Below are 22,270 nucleotides of genomic sequence, written 5' to 3'. Positions count from 1 at the left end.
GAGCTGAAACCGAGAGTTAACACATAACTGACTGGGCCACCCACATGTCCCAAAGGAAACTTTAAAATTATCTTTCGGTAGTGTTGTATATCATTCCTAAAATATTATTTTTTCTAGGTTAATTAAAAAATGTTTTGAATTATATCCTCTTATCCCATGGAAAATTGGAGCTGTTATTCTCTGAGCCATTGAGAGGATAAACAAGACTTTGTTGTGTGTGTTTCAAGAAATTCACCATGTCAACCATGTTTGACACTCAAGATCTGCAAAATCTGGAATTTTTCTGTGTCCTTCAGTGTGCTCAGAAAACTTTCAACATATAAAGGGCCAGATGTGGCCCAATTTCTTGGTCACTTTGGATTACATCTTTTTTTCTGAAGCCTCTCCTTCCTTCAAAGGCTCTTCAAGATGCTGAATGTTTATGAGCAGGAAATCCCAACTCAATGGATTTTCCTACTAGAACATCCACAAGAATGGAAAAGTTCACACCAGAGTCTGGATTTTGTAATTTCTTTGTTCTGTTTTCTGTGTGTTTAATTATTCACTCATTCAAAGATATTAATTTCTCACTAGGTCCAAGGCAGAGATCAAGAGAGACACAGGTTTTGCCTTCATGGAGATTTCAGGGGGAAATAAAGTGATTTTTTTGCAGCTAGAGTTGACTCAGAGGCTGAAAGATTCCTATAATACATGTCTCTATGGCTGGATAATTGAAATATAAACCATTTCACAGACCCTTCTTGTTTCACCCTCACATGATGATACAGATAGTTTGAAAACTCAGATCATGATATGTATGTTTTAGGCTTTGTGGGCCAGTGTATTAGTCAGGGTTGTCCAGAGAAATACAACCAACAAGATGCACACACACACACACACACACACACATGTTTTTATGAAGCGATTTATAATGAGGTATTGGCTCACATGATTATGGAGCTAAGTCCCACAGTCTGCTGTCTCCAAGCTGGAAACCCAGGAAAGACAGTGGTGTAATTTGAAGGCCTGAGACCCTGAGAGCTGATGGTGTATATTGCACTCTGTGTCTGAAGGCCTGAGTACTGGGTGTGTTGAGGGTAGAAGATGGATGTTCCAGTCAAACCATCAGACTGAGTTAATTCAACCTTCCTCCACATTTTTATTTTATTCAGGCCCTCAAGGGATTTGATGATGCCCATCCACATTGGAGAGGGCCTTCTGTTTTACTCAGTCCAACTCAAATACTAATCCCTTCTGGAAACTCCCTTACAGATTCATCCAGAATTCATGTTTAACCAGCTCTCTGGCATCCTGTGACCCAGTCTAGTTGACACATGAAATTAAGCATTTTGGCTAGAATCTATAGCAACAATTTAATTCTGCCATTGTAACATGAGAACTGTTATAGACACTCATAAATGAATGATCATGACTCTGTGTGTGTGTGTGTGTTTTAAAGATTTTATTTATTTATTTGGCAGACACACAGAGAGAGAGGGAACACAAGCAGGGGGAGTGGGAGAGGGAGAAGCAGGCTTCCCACGGAGTAATGAGTCCGATGCAAGGCTCGATCCCAGGACCCTGAGATCATGACCTGAGCTGAAGGCAGGCACTTAACGACTGAGCCACCCAGGTGCCCCGATCATGACTGTGTTTTAATAAAACTTTATTTTTGCACACTGAATTTGAATTTCATGTGATGTTCAGAGGACATGAAATATCATTCTTCTTTTGATTTTTTTCACCTGTTTTAAAATGTAAAGACTATTCTTACCTTGTGGGGTGTACAAAACCAGGTGGTGAGCCAGATTTGGCCCATCGGCTGTAGTTTGCTGACCTATATCCTAGGATGTTCTGGGGAGCTCTTCATCCCACATCAATTTATTCAGGCACTTTTCAAATATGTGATAAGTACTTACTCTTTATGGCATGATACTAAATTGAAAAATTGGAAATGAACAAGCCAGACTTGATTCCCATGTCTGCGAATCCCGAGGATCTGTGCATTAGCTTAGACTCCCATCACAAAATACCATAGACTGGGGGGCTTAAACAACAGAAATTTATTTTCTCTCAATTCTGGAGCCTGAGAAGTCCATGATCTAGGTTTGTCAGTGTTCAATTTTTGGTGAGAGCACTCTTTCTGGCTACCTTCTCACTGTGTGTTCCCATGGCCTTCTCTCCCCACTCACGTGTAAAGTGATAAAAGGCAAACTCTCAGGTGTCTCTTCTTACAAGGGCACTAATCACATCATAAGGGCTCCACTCTCATCTAATTCTAATTATCTCCCACAAACCCCATCACCAAATACCATCACATGGGGAGGGGGCTAGGGATTCAAAATATGAATTGGGTAGAGGTTCACAAACATTTAGTCCACAACAAACTGTAAGGTGGGAAACTAGAAGAAAGGGACATACAGTATAGTAGCTACTGTGGTCTAGGGGACCCTGTGCCTGTGGGGACATGGCAGACGTGGGACAAACCCTGTTTGGGGAGGGCAGGTGGGAAGGAGCAGTAGGGTCAACTGATGGCTGCCTCCCTAGGTTATGGTTTGGGGGGCAGATCTCAGCATTTGTCCCCATATCTTCACTTTTAAAATCTATCAAATTTAGTCTCTTTATAATGGAAATGACTGTATTAATTTTGTTATGAGTCAGTTTTGAATGTTAAGTGAGAAAATAAATCTTAAGTTCTAGTAGGAAAATGAAAGACAAACAAGAGTTAACCGGGGCAATTGGACATGGGTGTTTTCTAGCTCATTTCTCCAGAATTCTGTCATCAAGTTAGAAACCACCATGAGGCAAGGCTCTTAAGTGGGATTCCACTTCTCACACTAGAACTCCAGTACAAGACCACAGCCATCAAAGAGTTAGTGGTAGAGAGGGGCTAAGATTGGAGGTTGAAGAGATCTATCCCTTTCAGTCTCTGCTTTGAGGGGCAGTGGTGAGGAGCTTCCATCACCAGTTGCCCCTTTCCTGGATCTGACAGTCATTGTATGGATGAGTACACAGGAACTCATTTAGGATTTAGCCCCTTTGTAGAGATCTGGAATCTGAACACCAGAAGTATGTTACAATAAGGTTTTGGAAGCTGAAAATTAGGGAGCCCATGTGTTGAGGAACTGGAAGTGTAAAAGTCAGGGGCCAAAAACTGCAACAGCAGAACCTGCAGACTTGGAGTCCTCAGGTCCCAGGGATTACTTTGATATCCATAAGTTGGACGCTTGGGTCCTAGGGATGTGAGCATGTGAGAATGAGTGTCTTGGATATGGAATTTCCTAGGGATTAGGAGGGCAGCTTAGGAAATGAAGTAGAAGCTAGGGCATTGGGAAGGAATAGAGAAATGGAATGCATGGAGGGGACCACTGGGGCCTGCTCTGGACTGAACTAGACCAGTCAGCCTTCCTTTGGGGCAATCTTGAGTGGAAGTATCAAAGGTTGTTGGTGAGATAGGGATAGGGGCCTGGGAAGAACCTGGTGGGAAATTTTGTGAGTGAAAATGGGAAGGTCAAGGATGGTGAGGGGGCCTAATAGGAATTGTGTTGTATTGAGAGAGGCTGGTATAGGGGCCCTGGGGAGGTGCTAGGTGCTGTGTAGGGGCTGAGGAGAAAGTGGAAGCAACAAGGATTTGGAGACAGACTGCATCAGGGGTAAATGCCATCACAGAGAAGGGAAAGGGGATTGATGGGAGAGACTAGGAGAGACAGAGAGGATAGAAGGAACCATGCAGTAATAGAGGGTGGAGGATGCAGGAGGGTGCAGGAGTGGAACCACTCAGGGGGATTGTGGGGATTCAGGATGGTGGGCTGATTAGGTCTGAGGTGGTATAGCAACTGGGGGAATAGGAAGGGATGGAGTGATAAAATGGGGAGATCTGGGGGCTTGAGGAAAAATGAGGAGAACTGGTGGGAGTGGGAGCACTCAGGTACTCTGGGAATTATTGATCTGGCAACCTGGGATGGACAGAAGTCCTATGGTTCTTAGGTGCCTGGAGCCATTAAGTACAAGAAGGGTGAGTGGAGAGGAGCACAAGGAGAAGCTGGAGTGTGTAGTTGTAAACAAAGGGCCCTGGAAGAATGGGAAGGAGTGAAAATTTGGGGGGAAATTAGAGTAATTTTAATATAGGGTTGAGTATTTAGTAGAGACAGGAAAGCTTGAAGTGGTTGGATACCTGATAGGGTTCAGAGTGCCAGGTGAGGGGCTGAGAGGCTGCTGCTGAAATGGGAATATGGGAAAGCATGGAAAGAATGGGCAGGGTTGGGCAGATACATGAGATCAGGGAAAGAAATAGGAGATTGGTGTTTGAATGGAATCGGAATGTTCTCAACGCTCTTTGGCATCAGGGGCAAGGTATTCTAGACTTGGTGGAGTTTACTGGACTAGGGAGATTGAAATGGGAGAGAAAACAGGATGGTGAGGGTATGGGCAATGGTTTGAATAGGGTGGGGGGTTGCAGACTTAGGGAGGACTAGGGAGATAGAGGTAGGAGAGTACAATGATAGCTGCAGGACAGCGTGGGAAGGGTGGTGGAGAAAAGCACTGAGAAGTAGTGAGAAGAGGTGAGAACCTGGGGGATCCAGGTGAAGAGACCTGTCTCAGGACTTCCTCCAAGAAAAGAGAAGAAAAGGGAGCAGCTGTGCACACACCTCTCTTCTCTGCCCCCTTATCCATAATGCCTTTGAGCAACTATTGTTTGGATTATAAATACAACGTTGACTTCTTATTCAGAGAGAAGATAGGATGGTTTTCCAATTTCAAAAGGAATGCAGGAAAAATGCAGAACATTTGGAAAATTTTGAAAAGCATGAAGGAAAACAAAATAAATTAGGAATCCCACACTGAAAAAATCATGGTTGACTTGTGCATTTTTCTCTCTGTCTCCTCTCATTCTTTGGCTTTCTGTCATCCACACCCAGGTGGGTAATACCCTAGGGTCACATTTGTATTTGTTCTACTTAGGGTTTGCAGAGCTTCTTGAATCAATAAATTATGTCTTTCAACAAATTGGGGGAATATTTAGCCTTTAGTTAAATATTTTTCTGCTCCATTTCTCTCCTCTACTTCTTGAATTCCAGATACTGAGAATCCTCAGAGAACTCCAAAAAACATTACTTTAAATTTATAATATATATATTTTAGTTGTGAAATAGATTATTTCTAATTTACTAATTTGTAACTAAAATGAATGGCTATGAATCTTAAATACCCATAAAAGGGCTTATGTTTTTGTATTGGATGACAGTCCTTTGGATGGATTCTTCCGACCCACTGGTGGTCTCAGAACCAATGTCAGGATGACTATGTTAGAGTAGTACTTACAGGGACACCTTAGGGGAAAGAGGAGCAAATGGGAAGCCACAAGAGATTTGGGCCTCAGTGAAATTGCTCTATTTTTTTAAAGACTAATTTTTTAAAGAGCAATTTTAGGTACAGAGCAACATTAACAAGAGGAAGCACTGATTTCCCCATATAGTGTTTGTCCCCACACACGTATACTCCCCCTCTCCATTAATATACATCACTCACAAGAGTGGTGCATTTGTTACAATTGATGTACCTACACTGACACATCATAATCACCCAAAGTCCATAGTTCTATTGCTTGCATAGTTTACACTCTTGCAAATGTAATTCAAAAAACATTCTTGTAAATATCTCCTTATAAGCATAGTAGTGTTTCTCTGAGGTAGATAAAAAGAAGTGGGATTGCTGGGCATGTGGGTATGTAGGTATGTGCATCTTAAATTTTCATTGCTAATACAAATTGCTGAATAAAGTGTTTATATCAATTTACCCTAGTATCATAAGGGAATATCCATTTCATCCTGGTCTACCCCATATTGAACACTGTCCAATTTTGAGGATATTTTTCAATCTAATGCATGACAATATTAGCTTCTATTAACTTCAATACCCTTGTATTTATTAAAAATTAGTTTTTCTTTTTCTGTTAGTTACTTATAAATTTTCTAATATTTTGTGAACCTTTTTATTATTGAATTTTAGAAGTTCTCTGTACATGATAGATATTAGTCTTGTATGAACATTGAACATAATTTATCTGGTCTTCAGGCTTTGTTCATGTTGCCTTTTATCATCCTGAAACTATTGTTTAAGTAGTAAAGCTTATCTTTTTTTCCCCAAGGCTTTTGGCTTTTGGTTAAAAGGATGTTATTGATGAAGGTTTTTTTCTTTTTTTTTCCTTTTTTCACTTTTCTTTTTTTTAATTTAAATTCAATTAGCCAACATATAGTACATCATTAGTTTTTGAGGTAGTGTTCAATGATATTGATGAAGTTTGTTTTATTTATTTATTTAATTTTATATTTTATTTTATCATGTTATGTTATGTCACCATACAGTACAACATTAGTTTTTGATGTAGTGTTCCATGATTCATTGTTTGTGTATAACACGCAGTGCTCCACGCAATACATGCCCTCCTTAATACCTATCACTGGGCTAACCCATCCTCTACCCCCTTCCCCTCTAAAACACTCAGTTTGATTCCCGGAGTCCATAGTCTCTCATGGTTCTTCTCCCCCTCTGATCCCCACCTCCTCATTTTTCCCTTCCTTCTCCTAATATTCTCCATGCTATTCCTTATGCTCCACAAATAAGTGGAACCATATGATAATTGACTTTCTCTGCTTGACTTATTTCACTTAGCATAATCTCCTCCAGTTCCATCTATGTTGATGCAAAAGTTGGGTATTCATCCTCTCTGATGGCTGAGTAATATTCCATTGTATATATGGACTACAGCTTCTTTATGTATTCATCTGTTGAAGGGTATCTCGGCTCTTTCCACAGTTTAGCTACTGTGGACATTGCTGCTATGAACACTGGGGTGCATGTGGTCCTTCTTTTCACTACATCTGTATTTTTGGGATAAATGCCCAGTAGTGTAATTGCTGGGTCATATGGTAGCTCTATTTTTAATTTGTTGAAGAACCTCCACACTGTTTTCCAAAGTGGCTGTAACAACTTGCATTCCCACCAACAGTGTGATGAAGTTTTAAATTGTGACCTGTATGTATTTTCTTTGAAATTTCCTGTACATCCATAATAGTGTCTGGTTTTCCCAATAGAACAGGATTTCTCAACTTTGGGGGTAAGAGAAGAGAATATGAAATTTCCTATTAACAGCTACTTTGTCTTTACACCTTATATGTTGCTGTAGAAATTTTCCTGTTTCTAATGGACAATAGGAAAACACCTGTTTTTAGCAACTATATAATGTAGGGGAGTTCCAGCAGTTTCTAAAGCTCTGAGGTGAGGTGGGGAAGGTGGGGGCTGGATATTTCTTTGTGTCTGGGGCTGTCCTGTGCATTGTACAATGGTGAGCAGAATCTCTTTCCTTCACTCACTAAATGTCAGTACGTACCTCTCCAGCCATGAAACCAAAGATGTCTCCAGAAATTGCCAAATGTTCCCTGGGGCAAAAGTGTCCCCAAGGTGAGAACTATTGCACTAGACCCTTTGAAATGTGAAGGAGGGTTATTTAAAACTCCCCCTCTGCTAGTTTTAAGTCTAGTTCTGTCGACTTCTGTATGGGTTATTTTACTTATTTTTGCTTGTGTTTTTATTTTTTTATTTTATTATGCTATGTTAGTCACCACACAGTACATCATTAGTTTTTTGCTTGTGTTTAATAACTTTTGATTTGATGCTGGACAGTGTGTGTAAAACAGCAGACATTGAGGTATAGGCTATTTATTACTGGAAATAGGCACACCTGTTCTTCTGCTAGGCTATTTTTGAGGGAGCTTGAGTCTAATCAGGAGTCTTTGCACTCTGGGCTTCAATTTATTCTGGTGTTACCTTGTTATCCTGTGCTTAGTGTGGGGCTGCTTTGCCAGAAGTTTTTTTTCTCATTGTTCCACCTTCAGCTGTAGACCTTCCCTGTGTGGTTGCATCTAAGAGGTCTCTCCACATTCTTGCCACTCCCTCAAGAGTTTCTATACTCTCATAATTGTCCACACTCAGGCCTGAGTAATTCATTCAGAAATGTAGGTTCTCTTTAAGCATTTCTATGGCATGCCGATCACTTCTTTTTGTCCTTTGCCATAGGTCAGCCAGTGCTCTTGACGGTCTCTCTGTGGATGATCCCGTCTTCCCTTAGACATTAGGCTACTTTGTTGTCCTTACCTCTCCTTGCTTAGAGGTTCAAGAAAATGAATGATTTTGCAGTTTATGTGGATTTTTTCTTACTGTTAGGTTGAAGGCAATATTTGTTTCCATTTTTTATTTTCTAGGCAGAAGTGGAGATTCCCTCTATTTTCTTATATTTTAATAACTTTGTTTTATTTATTTATTTTTTTACTTTGTTTTATTTTTAATTTTTGATTTTAAATCTGTCACCATTAGTCATGCAAATTCATAGCTTTAGAAAAGATCCATTCATGGGGGACCTGGGTGGCTCAGTTGATTAAGTGGCTGACTTTTTTTTTTTTATTATTATGTTATGTTAATCACCATACATTATATCATAAGTCGCCGACTCTTGATTTCAGTTCAGGTCATGATCTCAGGGGTTGTGGGATCAAACCCTGAATAAGGCTCTGAGCTCAGTGCAGATTCTGCTTGTCCCTCTCCCTCTGCACCCCCCCCCCCGGCTTGTGGGCTTTCTCTCTCTCTCTCAAATAAATAAATAGAATCTTAAAAAAAAGATCCATTCACAAAGTTTTGTGCAGAGGAAAAAGCATTTTATCTGGACATCTAGGAATTTATGAGAGTATATATCTTTAATGAATTAATAACTAATTAATATATTTATCTACTTTTCTGACACCTTTTATTTACCATTTTAAACATTGAGAATTTGGAAAAAAGGTACAATAAACACTCATATACTCTCCATCAAGAGTCAACAATTGTTAACATAGTGCCACATTAAAACACCTTTCTCAACTTATTGCCACACATGGATTAAATTTTCTTGCTAAAACATATGATAATGCGTGGTAGACATCATGACACTTCATCCTTCAATACTTCCTCGACAAATATTTGAGAATTCAAGGAATGTTCTCTACATAACCACAATACTATCATTATACCCAAGAAAATTAGCAACAATTTCATAATTACTTTCAATGTCTGATACATATTCAAATTATCCTAATTGCCTCCAAAATGTCATGGATAGTTGTGTATCTGAACAAGAGTCCCACTAAAATTGACACTGAATTTGTTTGTTATGTCACTTTCATTTCTTTTAATTCAGAGCAGCCTCTAGTCACTTTTATTTTTTCTAAATTTTATTATGTTATGTTAGTCACCATACAGTACATCATTAGTTTTTGATGTAGTGTTCCATGATTCATTGTTTGTGTATAACACCCAGTGCTCTAGTCATTTTTAAAAATGATATTGATTTTAGACGAGGGCAGGCCAATTGTCTTGTTGAATGCCCATGTTCAGGATTTGCCTGATGGTTTCCTCATGATGTCGTTTAAATTGTTTTGTCCCCTGTATTTCATAATATTGATAGGTCTAAAAGGACAGACATCAGCAAGCTTCTTCTATAAAGGGCCAGGTAGCAAACATTTTTGGCTTTGTGGCCTTACAGCTTCTGTCACAACTCAACTCTGACATTGTAGCATGAAAGCAGCCATAGGTAATCCATCAATGAATGGGTGTGGCTGTGTTCCAATAAAACTTTATTAACAAAAACAGGAAAATCCCTGGATTTGGACTGCATGCTATACTTTGCCAACCCACAGCCTAAAGATTGGATTAGATTTCAGTTAGACTGATTTGTTAATAATTCTTTATTTACTAAAAATGGGATGTTGTAATTTCATGACATATCAGGAGATACATAAAGTCAGTTTGCCCACCACTGATGATATTAAATTTCATCATTAGTTTCAGATGGTGGTGTCAGATCTCCATGTCGCAAATGTATACTTTGTCCCTTGTAATTAATTGGTAGTCTGTGAGGTGATTCTTTGGCACTGTGGTCCCAGCCTGTTCTCCAAAGCCTTTTACTCAGTGCTCGTAGTGGCCATTTATGGGATATTAAAAGAATCATGCTCTTCTAATTCTGTTGTATTTTCTACACCTATTAGATGATCTTTTAAAGTATCAGTATGGACTCATGGATATGCTTATTTAAAACATTATAATCATGTACAGTCATTTTCCTTGATGTTCAAATTGATACAGAATTGGTCAGAGGGAGCCCTCAGGGAGTTTCTTGTAGATGTAACTGCTCTGGATTTAGATCTTGCTTAGACTGCGTGAGGGTGAAATAATGTTATCTATAAATACATCTCACAAAATGTGCAGTAGCCATATACACCTTTTTCCACAACTCAACTTATAAAACATAAAGATGCAGAAACTCTAGTCCCATAGCTCTGATTTTACTCTGATGAAACTTTTCCCCCCACTTTTAAATTCTGTGAAATCAGGAATTGGATCTTCTTGATCTCTTCCCAGTACATATTTTTGTATTTTTTTTTAAGATTTTATTTATTTATTCATGAGAGATAGAGAGAGAGAGAAGCAGAGGGAGAAGCGGGCCCCCAAGGACCAGGGAGCCCAATGCGGGACTCGATCCCAGGACCCTGGGATCATGACCTGAGCCGAAGGCAGACGCTTAACCATCTGAGCCACCCAGACACCCCCCAGTACATATTTTTGAAATGAATAAATTAGTAAGTCTTTAGAAATGGAGAGTGAAGAAGTTGAGGCATGTATATATGTATGAAGACCAACTGGTCTACTTTGCCTGTAACCAAAATGTTTTCTGGGATGTAATACTTTAATACTATACTAATACTAATAAAACCAGGAAAGTCTTGAGAAACTGTGATTTGTTGTTTATACTACATGCAGGTATGTGAATATTACTTTCCTCTCTGATGCTATTTTAGGAAAGTCCTTTGAGGCTGGTTTTCCTTGTTATGTATCATCAATCTGAGGAAGAATTTTTGTAGACGAGGCTTCTGGGGTATTGGGTCATAGCTCCTGATTATACTGGGAGTGAGATGAGAATGTTGTATGCACCAGAAAACCAAAAGTCTCCAGCAACTGAATGTCAAACATTTACTGCTTACTTTCTCCCACAGTGGTGCCAAGAAGAGTTATTTGTAATAAACATGAAAAAGCATTTTTTAATACTCTTTGCCCAAAGGATGGCAGAGAGTGTTTTCTTCATTTCCTAAGAGACAAGTTCGTCAGGTTTAGCTCTTCATTATAATTCTCCTAAGAAGGAAGGTGCAAGCATGATTTTGTGTTAGAAGGTGCAAGATGTGTACACAGAAAAGTACAAAATATTGTCAAGAGAAGCCTAAGAAGAGAAAGGTTTTGTAAACCTGAACATACAAATGCTAGCTACAATTCACATTGCCAGAATCTCTCCTCTGCCTTCTGTGATTCTCTAGTGAGGTTTTGCAGTGTTTGTGTATTTGGAAATACTAGGAATGATTGCAGACTTTGAAAAGTCTCCAATCCAACTTAATACTTATGTTACTTTCCTTTTATGACTATATATACACGTATTTATTGTTCATCATAGACAGGGATGGCATGGAATGACTAGGGATAAAGGATGTGCGGTGACTGTGCAGCTTGTGCATCAGTGCTACAGATCATTATTCCTGATTACTTGGTTGATCACAGCATTGTTCTCTGCTTATGAGTATTTTGTATCTTGTCCCTAAGTACAATTAAAAAGGGGTTGCACCCATGTCACACAAAGTGGGTGCTCTACAATTGTGGAGAAAGAGGACAGTCATATGCAAGGGTCAACGAGAGCATAGAAAGTGAGTGAAAGTATAGGAAGACCTCCTTTCAAGACAGGGAAGTGCCTTCAGGTGAGTTCAGGTGAAAACCAAGGGTGAGCCATCCTAGGGCATCAACTGCTATATACCCAGGTTGTTCAATGAGATAGGTATGAGCTTCTCAAGAGGACTGGTTAGTGAAGTGCTCTGGGAGCAGTGCATAATCTTACCACGCTGTGTTTGAAGGCATCAGACATGGTCCCACTTGAGAGAGTATACTTCTCAGACTCGGCTTTGGTTTCCCTGACCCTGAACCATTTCTTGTATTGTTCCCGGACCTGCAGAGGCAAAGCATGCTTGGGTCAGCTCACTGAAGGGAGTAAGGATGGTGGGAGGACCAGGTGGAAGTCAGGCAGTGGTACCTGTTGGCTGAGGAGGCAGTACACCAGAAAGATGAAGACGCCCTGCAGGCTGTTGATGATGGTGAAGAGGTAAGCCATGACATGGGCAGCTGGACCCACCTGCAGGATGCCCAGGCACCATGTGCAGCCCAAGATGAGCAGCTGAGCTGTGGCTTTAAATGTCAGCATCCTGGGTAGGAGGAGAAAGGACGTCATGATGCACCCAGAGCAACACAACCAAGGCTGGGTTCATGTCCACTCCATGGATGCTTCTGACTGAGTTGTGATCAACTTTGATCTTTATTGTCAATGATTCCCTAAAGAGAACCACTATTTGGGTCCAGGATGGCATTTTGACTAGGACTGAGGATAATGGTGACACTTGAGAATGTGAGTTTCAAAAAGATCATGATGTTTCATGAAGATCCCGAATTTGTTCAGCTGACATTACTGAGAATGTTCTGTGCACCGGGCTCTAGGCTGGGGCTAGGGCATTCAAAACAACAAAGACAAAACTTCTGTTTTTACAGACCTTAAAGTCTAGTGGAAAGACAAGAACAAATGATCACTTATAACATTTGCGAAGTGAGGTACTTCTTTCCATCCAGGGCTGTTCCTTTCCTCACCCTCTCCATGAACTGAACCAGGCATGCTTTGCCCAGAATAGAGGCCATTAATTCTGTGCAAAGTTGAGGAAAGCAGAGGACATCCCCAAACTCTTAGATGATGTGATATGTGGATGTTGAAGCTGAGTTCACCAGGTGCAAGGGAAGGGGAAGGCAGAGGGCAGAGCATGCATGAAGGCATGGACATGATGGGGTATGCTGGTTCTGGAAACTGTTGTGTGATTTCCCGAGTGTGTTATAAGTATGTGAATGTTCTCGGGACCTTTTTCATAGGGCCATGGTAGCAATCCCTGCTTATCAGAATGAAGCCCATTCTCTCTGCAGCTGAAGCAGTTTGTTGTTGGGGTTGTTCATGGGTGGAATGTTTTTGGCATGGGTGTCAGCAGCAAACCACAGAATCTGAGCTGGCTGCCAAGGAGGGTGGCTGCACCTCTCTCTTCCAGGCCCCCCAGGAGCACTGTGAAGAGACACTAGAGCCTTGGAGGCGTGCGGATAATGTTCTGTGTAGGGGGTGGTGTGCACCTGTGACCCATCCTCACCTTGTGTTCTGGAGGGTGGACACATCTTTGTTGACGGAGGAGAGCTTGGTTTTCACAATCCAGAAGGTCATCAGAAAGAAAGCCAAATTAATCTGCAGAAAACCCACAGGTATATTAACTACACTCCACATCTGGCAAACCTTCGTCCTAGCTCATCCAGCTCCTAACCTGGCAGGGAAGAAGCTTTTGTGTTTTCTAACAGTCCTAGAAAAGCAAACCAAACACCCAGTAACTCAGGCCCATGTTTGCCCTGTAACATCGGTAACCACTTCAATTCAGTTTGCATGGGAATTCCAAATGTTAGCACTGAAAGTACCACGTCTCAGGAAACACCTTAGTCCTGGTTTTACAATGGGAATTTTCACCTCCTGGGAGCCCCTCATCAGTCCTGGGCCAACTGGAATGACTGCTTACCCTGCCTGTCACCCTCCTGATATACCTGGTCTTTGAATAACCCTCAGCTGGGCAGGCGGGTTGCTCTGATGTCATCCATTACTCACGGAGAAAATTGTGCAGATAGGGCCAAGGAAGGTCCATATGAATCCTTTGTCTTTGTGGAGCCAGCATCTTAGAGAGAGATGGGAAGAGATTAAAGAAAATATTGGCTTTCATAGACAAAGGACTGATAAATAAACATACCCCTCCCCTCCTAATGTTTCCTTCTGCCTTCATCATTATTATCATTTTTTTTTGTTAAAACATTTAACATACCCTCCTAGTAAATTTTAAGTATAGAATACACTATTGTTAGCTATATGCACTATGTAATATAGATCTCCTAAACTTACTTATTTTGCAGAACTACAACTTTGTATATGCCTTTGATGGTGGCAGTGGTTTCATGGGTATTAGCCCCAAACTCATCAGGTTTTGTACATTAATTACATATGGTATTTTACATGTCAATCACACCTTACTCAAGTGGTCTTTAAAAAAAGATAAGTTTCTTTCAAAAAGCTCTTCTATGTCTTGGCCCCCAGATATGCTGGCAGAAATAAATATAATTTTTAAAAAGAAAATAACAGTATTGATCAGTAAATTAATTTATGGGTTTTTTTGGATAAGTATTGAGTGTCTCCTCTGTGTCAGGATCTGTGCTTGGCTCTGAAGACCCAGTTGGGATTAGGGTAGAGTGGTCTCTGTCCTCAGGGAGACACAGATGAAGTTGGTGGATCAACAATTAGACAATAGACAAAGTCAAGATGATGAATTTTATGACCAAGTATGAGGAGCTTTGAGGATATGTAGCTGGATCCATAACCTAATCCAGGGTATAGGAGATCCAGATAGTTGGGAAGGGTTTCCCTGAAAGAACTGAATTGTGTTTAAGCTGAAATATGAGTGATGAGTGGGTGTAGACAGGTGAAAGTTTTGGACCATCCAAGAAGTGAGTGAAAAAACCCAAATGAAACAAAACAGTGAGCTGTCCCAGCAGTAAGGCTCACGTGCATTACATAACTTATTCCTCATGAGGACACAGGTATTCACACACTCACAGGTCAGGCATCTCAAGGCCACACTGAGAGCAATGACAGAGATGGACTTTATCCCCAGGGAGGGGAGCTGTGAGTGAGGTGGGAGGTGTGAGGACTGGGGAGAAGGTCAGAAGGACCCAGCAGGAAGCATCAAAGGGAAGCTTCAAAGGTAGGCATTGGCAAAGCAGGAGGCTGCCGCCTGCTCTTATAAGTGGGTTTTACTGGAACACACACTCATTCCCTCCCAAATTGTCTGTGGCTCTGTTTGTGCTCTGAGGACAGAGCTGAGTAGTTGCCGCAGAGACCATAAGACCAACAAAGTTGGAAATATTGATTATCTGGCCCTTTATGGAAAAAGTTCATTGACCTTTATGCTCAACTCCTTAGGGAGGCCAGCTGGCCAGGGCTCCCTGTTGCAGCTGAGTAACTCATGTCATCAGGATAGGCGCATGGTGTGAGTGCCAGACTGGAAGTGACCCCCGCTCCGCCACCAACCAGCTGTGTGACTTTGGCCATGTTAGTTAATCTCCTTGTTCCTCATCTGTAATATGGCCCAATACTAGTTTCTACTGCACAGGTTGTTGGGGGGATGATTTGAGCTGACACGTGAAAAATATTTAGAACAGTGATTGTACATCAGAAGTGATTTCTAAATCTTAGCTGTGGTTACAGTTATTTTGTCATCCAAATGACCCTTTGTTTCTTTTAAAATTGGGATAGAGAAAGAGTTTACACAAATTAATGTCATCTATTCATTTCAGTTTTGCTTTCTGGAAGATTTAAAACTGTCCCCTCAATTGATGCAATGAATACTATATTAATATATATTTGCTAATACATATGATGCTATTTATATTACAGACTATAGTCACTAATACAATATAGTTATTAACATAATATACACTTAATATTTAAAATAATTAAATCTAAAATATTAAGAAGTAACCTCATTTATCTTAACTAGATTAATTTGTAATTATTAAACATCATCAATATTATATTAGTGTATAGTTATTAACATAATGCACTTTATTATTTAAATAGATAATTATTAACATACATTATAATTAACATTTAAAAAACCCACAGCGAATATCATCCTCAATGGGGAAAAGCTGAGAGCCTTTCCCTTAAGATCAGGAACATGTCAAGGATGCCCATTCTCACCACTGTTGTTCAACATAGTACTAGAAGTCCTAGCAACAGCAATCAGACAACAAAAAGAAATAAAAGGTATTCAAATTGGCAAAGAAGAAGTCAAACTCTCTCTTTTCGCAGATAACATGATACTTTATGTGGAAAACCCAAAAGACTCCACCCCCAAATTACTAGAACTCATCCAGCAATTCAGTAATGTGGCAGGATACAAAATCAATGCACAGAAATCAGTTGCTTTCTTATACACTAACAACACAACTGTAGAAAGAGAAATTAGAGAAACGACTCCATTTACAATAGCACCAAAAACCATAAGATACCTCGGAATAAACCTAACCAAAGGGGTAAAGGATCTATACTCTAGGAACTACAAAACACTCATGAAAGAAATTGAAGAAGACACAAAAAGATGGAAAAATATTCCATGCTCATGGATCAGAAGAATAAACATTGTTAAAATGTCTATGCTACCCAGAGCAATCTATACCTTCAATGCCATCCCGATCAAAATTCCAATGACATTTTTCAAAGTGCTGGAACAAACAATCCTAAAATTTGTATGGAATCAGAAAAGACCCCAAATCGCCAAGGAAATATTGAAAAAGAAAAACAAAGCTGGGGGCATCACGTTGCCTCATTTCAAGCTATATTACAAAGCTGTGATCACCAAGACAGTATGGTCCTGGCACAAAAACAGACATACAGACCAATGTAACAGAATAGAGAACCCAGATATGGACCCTCAACTCTATGGTCAAATAATCTTTGACAAAGCAGGAAAAAACATGCAATGGAAAAAAGACAGTCTCTTCAATAAATGGTGCTGGGAAAATTGGACAGCCACATGCAGAAGAATGAAACTCGACCATTCTCCAACACCATTCACAAAGATAAAGTGGATGAAAGACCTCAGTGTGAGACAGGAATCCATCAAAATCCTAGAGGAGAACATAGGCAGTAACCCCTTTGACATCGGCCACAGCAACTTCTTTCAAGATACATCTCCAAAAGCTAGTGAAACAAAAGCAAAAATGAACTTTTGGGACTTCATGAAGATAAAAAACTTCTGCACAGCAAAGGAAATAGTCAACAAAACAAAGAGGCAACCCACAGAATGGGAGAAGATATTTGCAAAGGACACTACAGATAAAGGGCTGGTATCCAAAATCTATAAAGAACTTCTCAAACTCAACACCCAAACAACAAATAATCAAGTCAAAAAGTGGGCAGAAGATATGAAAAGACACTTCTCTGAAGAAGACATACAAATGGCTAACAGACACATGAAAAAATGTTCATCATCATTAGCCATCAGGGAAATCCAAATCAAAACCACACTGAGATACCACCTTATACCAGTTAGAATGGCAAAAATGGACAGGGAAAGAAACAACAAATGTTGGAAAGGATGTGGAGAAAGGGGAACCCTCTTACACTGTTGGTGGGAATGCAAGTTGGTACAGCCACTTTGGAAAACAGTGTGGAGGTTCCTCAAAAATTTAAAAATAGAGCTACCCTATGACCCAGCAATTGCACTCCTGGGTATTGACCCCAAAGACACAGATGTAGTGAAAAGAAGGGCCATATGCACCCCAATGTTCATAGCAGCAATGTCCGCAATAGCCAAACTGTGGAAAGAGTCAAGATGCCCTTCAACAGATGAATGGATAAAGAAGATGTGGTCCATATATACAATGGAATATTACTCAGCCATCAGAAAAGATGAATACCCAACTTTTACATCAACATGGATGGGACTGGAGGAGATTATACTAAGTGAAATAAGTCAAGCAGAGAAAGTCAATTATCACATGGTTTCACTTATTTGTGGAACATAAGGAATAACATGGAGGACATTAGGAGAAGGAAGGGAAAAATGGGGGGGGGGAATTGGAGGGAGAGATGAACCATGAGAGACTATGGACCTGAGAAACAAACAGGGTTTTAGAGGGGAAGGGGGAGGGGGGATTGGTTGGCCTGGTGATGGGTATTAAGGAGGGCACGTACTGCATGGAGCACTGGGTGTTATACGAAAACAATGGATCGTGGATCACTACATCAAGAACTAATGATGTATTGTATGGTGACTAACATAACATAATAAAATTTAAAAAAACCAATTATATCTTAATGACTTAAAAACAATTACTTCAATGAATACAATCTTCCACCGGGTAGATGTCCTTGGAGTGGTCACTGACCTTTTCTCTGCCTATCATGATCTGGTGGAATTAAATAACTATTGGTTCTATGATGGCCATAGTCATGCTGGAGAAGATAAGGACAGTGGGAAATTGCATTTACCGGGTGGGTGTTCCATAAAGGTGAGGCCTGGATGCAGCAGAAATGGCCACAATTATAGCCGGGACTCCATAGCCCACGGGGACCATGAGCTTCTTCATGACCCTGCTCACACTGGAGTAGTTGACCACCGTCAGGTTGCGTGCAGTGAGGAAGAGATTCAGACCCTCCAGCAGCATCCAGGTGAAGGACGCCAGGTAGAGATAGTGTAGGGCACCCGCAATGATGGCACACAGCACCTGGGGGAGGAGAAAGGTGTCACCAGGAGGGATTGTCAGGGAGGAGGGTGGCCCCGGGACCTTTCCCATACTTTGCCATTGAAGAGAACTCTCATGTATATGGTCGAGTTGTCAGGAGAGGGTTTGTCTCCTAATGTCTTCCATTCATTAGTCAATGTGAAATAGGCTACCTACCCCTCTAACCTCCCTGGACCCGAGGCCATTTTATTAAGGTATCAGTGCAGCATGGCTCCATGAACTGAGCACCCCTGGGACAGGGCAGGGGCTCCTCTGTGACATTGTCAGTACCTTGATCTCGGTCCGGTTGATGGCCGTGAGGAAGAGCAGGTGGGCCAGGAAGAGGCAGATTGAGAGCTGCAGGTGGATCGAGGTGCTGATGTTCTGGATGGTTTTGCACAGCAGGAAGGTGAGGGCTGCCAGGAGGAGGCACAGCAGAGAGAGGCCCAGCCCCAAGTAGGTGATCACAGCCAGCACAGGATCCTCCTCCTGGGATCCAGCAAAAAGAAGCAAAAAGGACATCACAGTCACATTTTCCTACCCTGGGGTAATTTAAAAATCTTCTATTTAAAAATTTTTTATTTTATTTTTATTTTTGCTGTAGCCAAATCAGGAAAGAAGGATGCAGGTAAATTTGTTATGTTATTTGGCAAATTCCTCCAGGTTCAGAATGCTAGAATGGAAATCTGAACTGATTAACTCAGACCTTGGAAGAATTGAGGGGTAAGAGAGTCCTTACTTAAGACAGAGCCCAGGAACTCACAAGGGTTTATTTTACTTTACAAATCACCTAAGTAAGTCTTTGATGTGGTGATCCAGAGGAAGTAACCAGCTCACCTAGCCAGTGGAACAGGCAAACATAGTTCTTAATGCACCTGTACTCACTGGCTTTCTTGGCCCCTTTGACCTCTGCCACCACCAAATCTTCCTTTCTACAGCCCCTGAGAGCCACTTTCTACAGCCTTCTTGTCCTGAAGACCCCTGTGTTAAGCAGAAATCTAATTTGTCAATAATAGGTGTACACACACTTTCTTCTGGATTCTCAGTTAAATGCCATTTTAGGTGCTGCTCTGAAAGGATTTTGCAGATGGAATTCAGATCCTAGTCTTTAAGAGAGGGAGTCTGTTGTAGGTGGGCCTGGCCTAATCAAGTTAGCTTTAAAAGCTCTGGGCTCTTGGAGAAAATGATTCAAAGTGTGAGAGCGTTTGCAGTGAGGGAGCTCCTCCTGCTGGCCTCTGGATAGAAATGCTGACACACTGTGTGAGGGCTGCTAGAGAAGGAATGCAGGCAGCCCCTAGTTCGCTGAGCAAGGTTCCCTGCTCACAGCTAGCTAGAAAGTGGAACCCCAGTCCTATGACTGCAAGGAAATGAATCCTGCCAGCAACCAGGGAGCTCACAGGAGGAAACTGAGCTGCAGAAGAGAATGCAGATCTGGCTGATTTCAGGCTTGTAAGACCCAGAACAGCAACTCAGCACCACCATACCCGAGCTGACCCAAAGAAACCACAAGATATAAATTTCTGTTTTTTTTTTTTAAAGCCCCTACATGTGGGGAAATATATTACAGAGCAATAAGTATGGAATCCAGCCCCTCGCAGGGCTCTCACCTGCACATCGTAGTGGGCCATGAGGACTGCAAAGCTGCTGAGGTGGGTGCACTGGCAGGTGGTGCTGGTGTCTCCAGTGGCCACCATCCTGCAGCCTGTGGTGGACCAATGACCATATCCATCCGGAGTGTGATCCCAGAAGACGCAGAACACCTTTTGCATTGGCCCACGGGTCACTGACTGTAGAAACAGAGTGTAGGTGGAAGCTGGTTGTTCCAGTGCTCAGAAATGCTTATCCAAAGCTGGCTTGCAAAAGGCTTTCTTTGGGGAATGATGCAGCCATGGGGGAGCCCCCAAGAACCTCAATCAAGACTGAGCTGAGCAGCGAGGCTGTGGCCAAGACCCAGGCTCCTTCCACACCCACAGTCCCATCTCACCAGCACTCACATGGTGGGAAAAGATGAAGGTGATAGGGGAGCTGAGGTTCTGGGTGTCCCTGTTGCTCATAAAGGCAGAGATGACGTGTGAGAGCAGGACAGAGGAGACTCCTCGCAGCACGCCCTTGTGTGTCCCATGCAGAACTGCCTGCCTCTCAGGCTCCAGGACCAGGCGGGCCTCAGCCAGCAACTTGCCCATCCCCGGTGTGGAGACAAGGCCCACCACAGAACGACCTGCAGGAAGAGGCCAATTGGATAATTGGTTGATACCTTGGAGTTCATTGGAAGAGGCCAATTGGATAATTGGTTGATACCTTGGAGTTAATTGGAAGAGGCCAATGGCCAATTGGTTGATACCTTGGAGTTAATTGGAAGAGGCCAATGGCCAATTGGTTGATACCTTGGAGTTCCCACAGGGCCCCTTCCTCCTCAGAGAGACTCTTTGTGCCTCCACTAAACCCCCCCTTTCGCTTTAATCTTCGGTTCCCCATTTGTCACATCCTTGGGCATCTTGTGACCTTCCTCCCATCTCAGCCAGTACCTGAGTCATCAGATTCGTGCACCACATCCCAGTTCAGCAGCATCTTCACCTGACTCTGACTCAAGATGACATTTCTATCTCCTTGCTCCCGCACCTTCAGGGACAGGTCTATAAGATGTCAGAGTTGTATAAGGGAGTTAGATTAGTATTTGTGGCTGTAGTGGTTGGTATAATACCATTTTATGTGTGTATATATGATGTATGTATAAAAATATTTTATACATTACTTAAATCTATAATATAAATACTTTATATATAATATAAATTTATACAAAAGCCATATATAATATATAATATAATACTGAATATTATATATTATATAATTTATAGAATGCACACATAATATAATATATGCATATAACATATGCATGTTCTAGATCTATATATTATATATTAATAATAGTATTATTTGGCACACATAATAACAATATTGCACATATTTGGTATACATAATAATTTTATATATGTATATAATTTGAATTTATCAAGGGTTATAAGAGAATATTATAAGCAATTATTCAACAGTAGGTTAGATGAAATGAGGAAATTCCTAAACAGTCACAAACTACTGAAACTGACTTTTTTTTCAATTAAGTTCAATTAGCCAATATATAGTAAATCATTAGTAAAACTGACTTTAGAAGAAACAGAAAATCAGGACAGACTTGCAATAGGTAAAGACATTGAATCGTTTATCAAAAGCTTCCCCAAACGAAAAGCCCACACCAGATGGAGTTGTTGCTGAATTCTATCATCCATTTAAAAGACTAATCCTTTGTAAACTTCTCCATTAAATAAAATAAAATAATGTAAAATAATATAGAAAGGAATACTACCTAAATAATTCTATGAGGCCACCATTACCCTGTAAACAAAACCAGATAAAGATCTCACAAGAAAAAAAAAAACTATAGACCAATCTCTTATAAACATAGATGTCAAAATAGTCAATAAAATATAAGGAATAATTTTATCCAAGGATGCTCAAGACTTGTACACAGAAAACTGTATTCATGGATAGGAGAATCAATATTGTTATGATGACAATGGTCCCTGCAGAGATGTACAGATTCAGTGCAATCCTTATCAGGATTCCAAAGCAATTTTAGTTATTTAATTTTTTGCAGAAATGGAAAAGCTCATCCTAAAATCCACAGGGCATTGCATATACCCAAATAATATCTTGAAGATGAAAAAAAATTGGAGTACTTAACTTCCTAATTTCAAAACTGACTACCAACCTACAATAATCAGAACAGGAGGGCACTCGCATAAGAATAGTCATACAGATC

The 22,270-nt window shown here is 40.8% G+C and overlaps 1 protein-coding gene across 2 annotated transcripts in view; it reads right to left on the bottom strand.

Moving 5' to 3' along the window:
* Positions 1–7,615: 7,615 nt before the first annotated feature.
* The window catches only part of LOC118535416 (adhesion G protein-coupled receptor E2-like), a 37,981-nt gene continuing 23,326 nt past the window's right edge, over positions 7,616–22,270 (bottom strand). For both annotated transcript variants that reach the window (XM_036091753.2, XM_036091754.2), the window contains 10 exons: positions 20,979–21,086; positions 20,448–20,671; positions 20,061–20,240; positions 18,745–18,942; positions 18,221–18,456; positions 13,784–13,850; positions 13,284–13,375; positions 12,140–12,308; positions 11,948–12,055; positions 7,616–11,199 (listed from right to left, as the gene is read on the bottom strand). In XM_036091753.2, the coding sequence (XP_035947646.2) occupies positions 11,149–11,199; positions 11,948–12,055; positions 12,140–12,308; positions 13,284–13,375; positions 13,784–13,850; positions 18,221–18,456; positions 18,745–18,942; positions 20,061–20,240; positions 20,448–20,671; positions 20,979–21,086 (1,433 nt within the window). In that variant the 3' untranslated portion in view covers positions 7,616–11,148. The remainder of the gene's footprint in view (positions 11,200–11,947; positions 12,056–12,139; positions 12,309–13,283; positions 13,376–13,783; positions 13,851–18,220; positions 18,457–18,744; positions 18,943–20,060; positions 20,241–20,447; positions 20,672–20,978; positions 21,087–22,270) is intronic.

Source organism: Halichoerus grypus, chromosome 1 (assembly GCF_964656455.1).
Source record: "Halichoerus grypus chromosome 1, mHalGry1.hap1.1, whole genome shotgun sequence".
Taxonomy (NCBI): Eukaryota; Metazoa; Chordata; class Mammalia; order Carnivora; family Phocidae; genus Halichoerus; species Halichoerus grypus.
The sequence above is the reverse complement of the archived record's forward strand: the minus strand, read 5'-3'. Positions and strand labels throughout refer to the sequence as shown.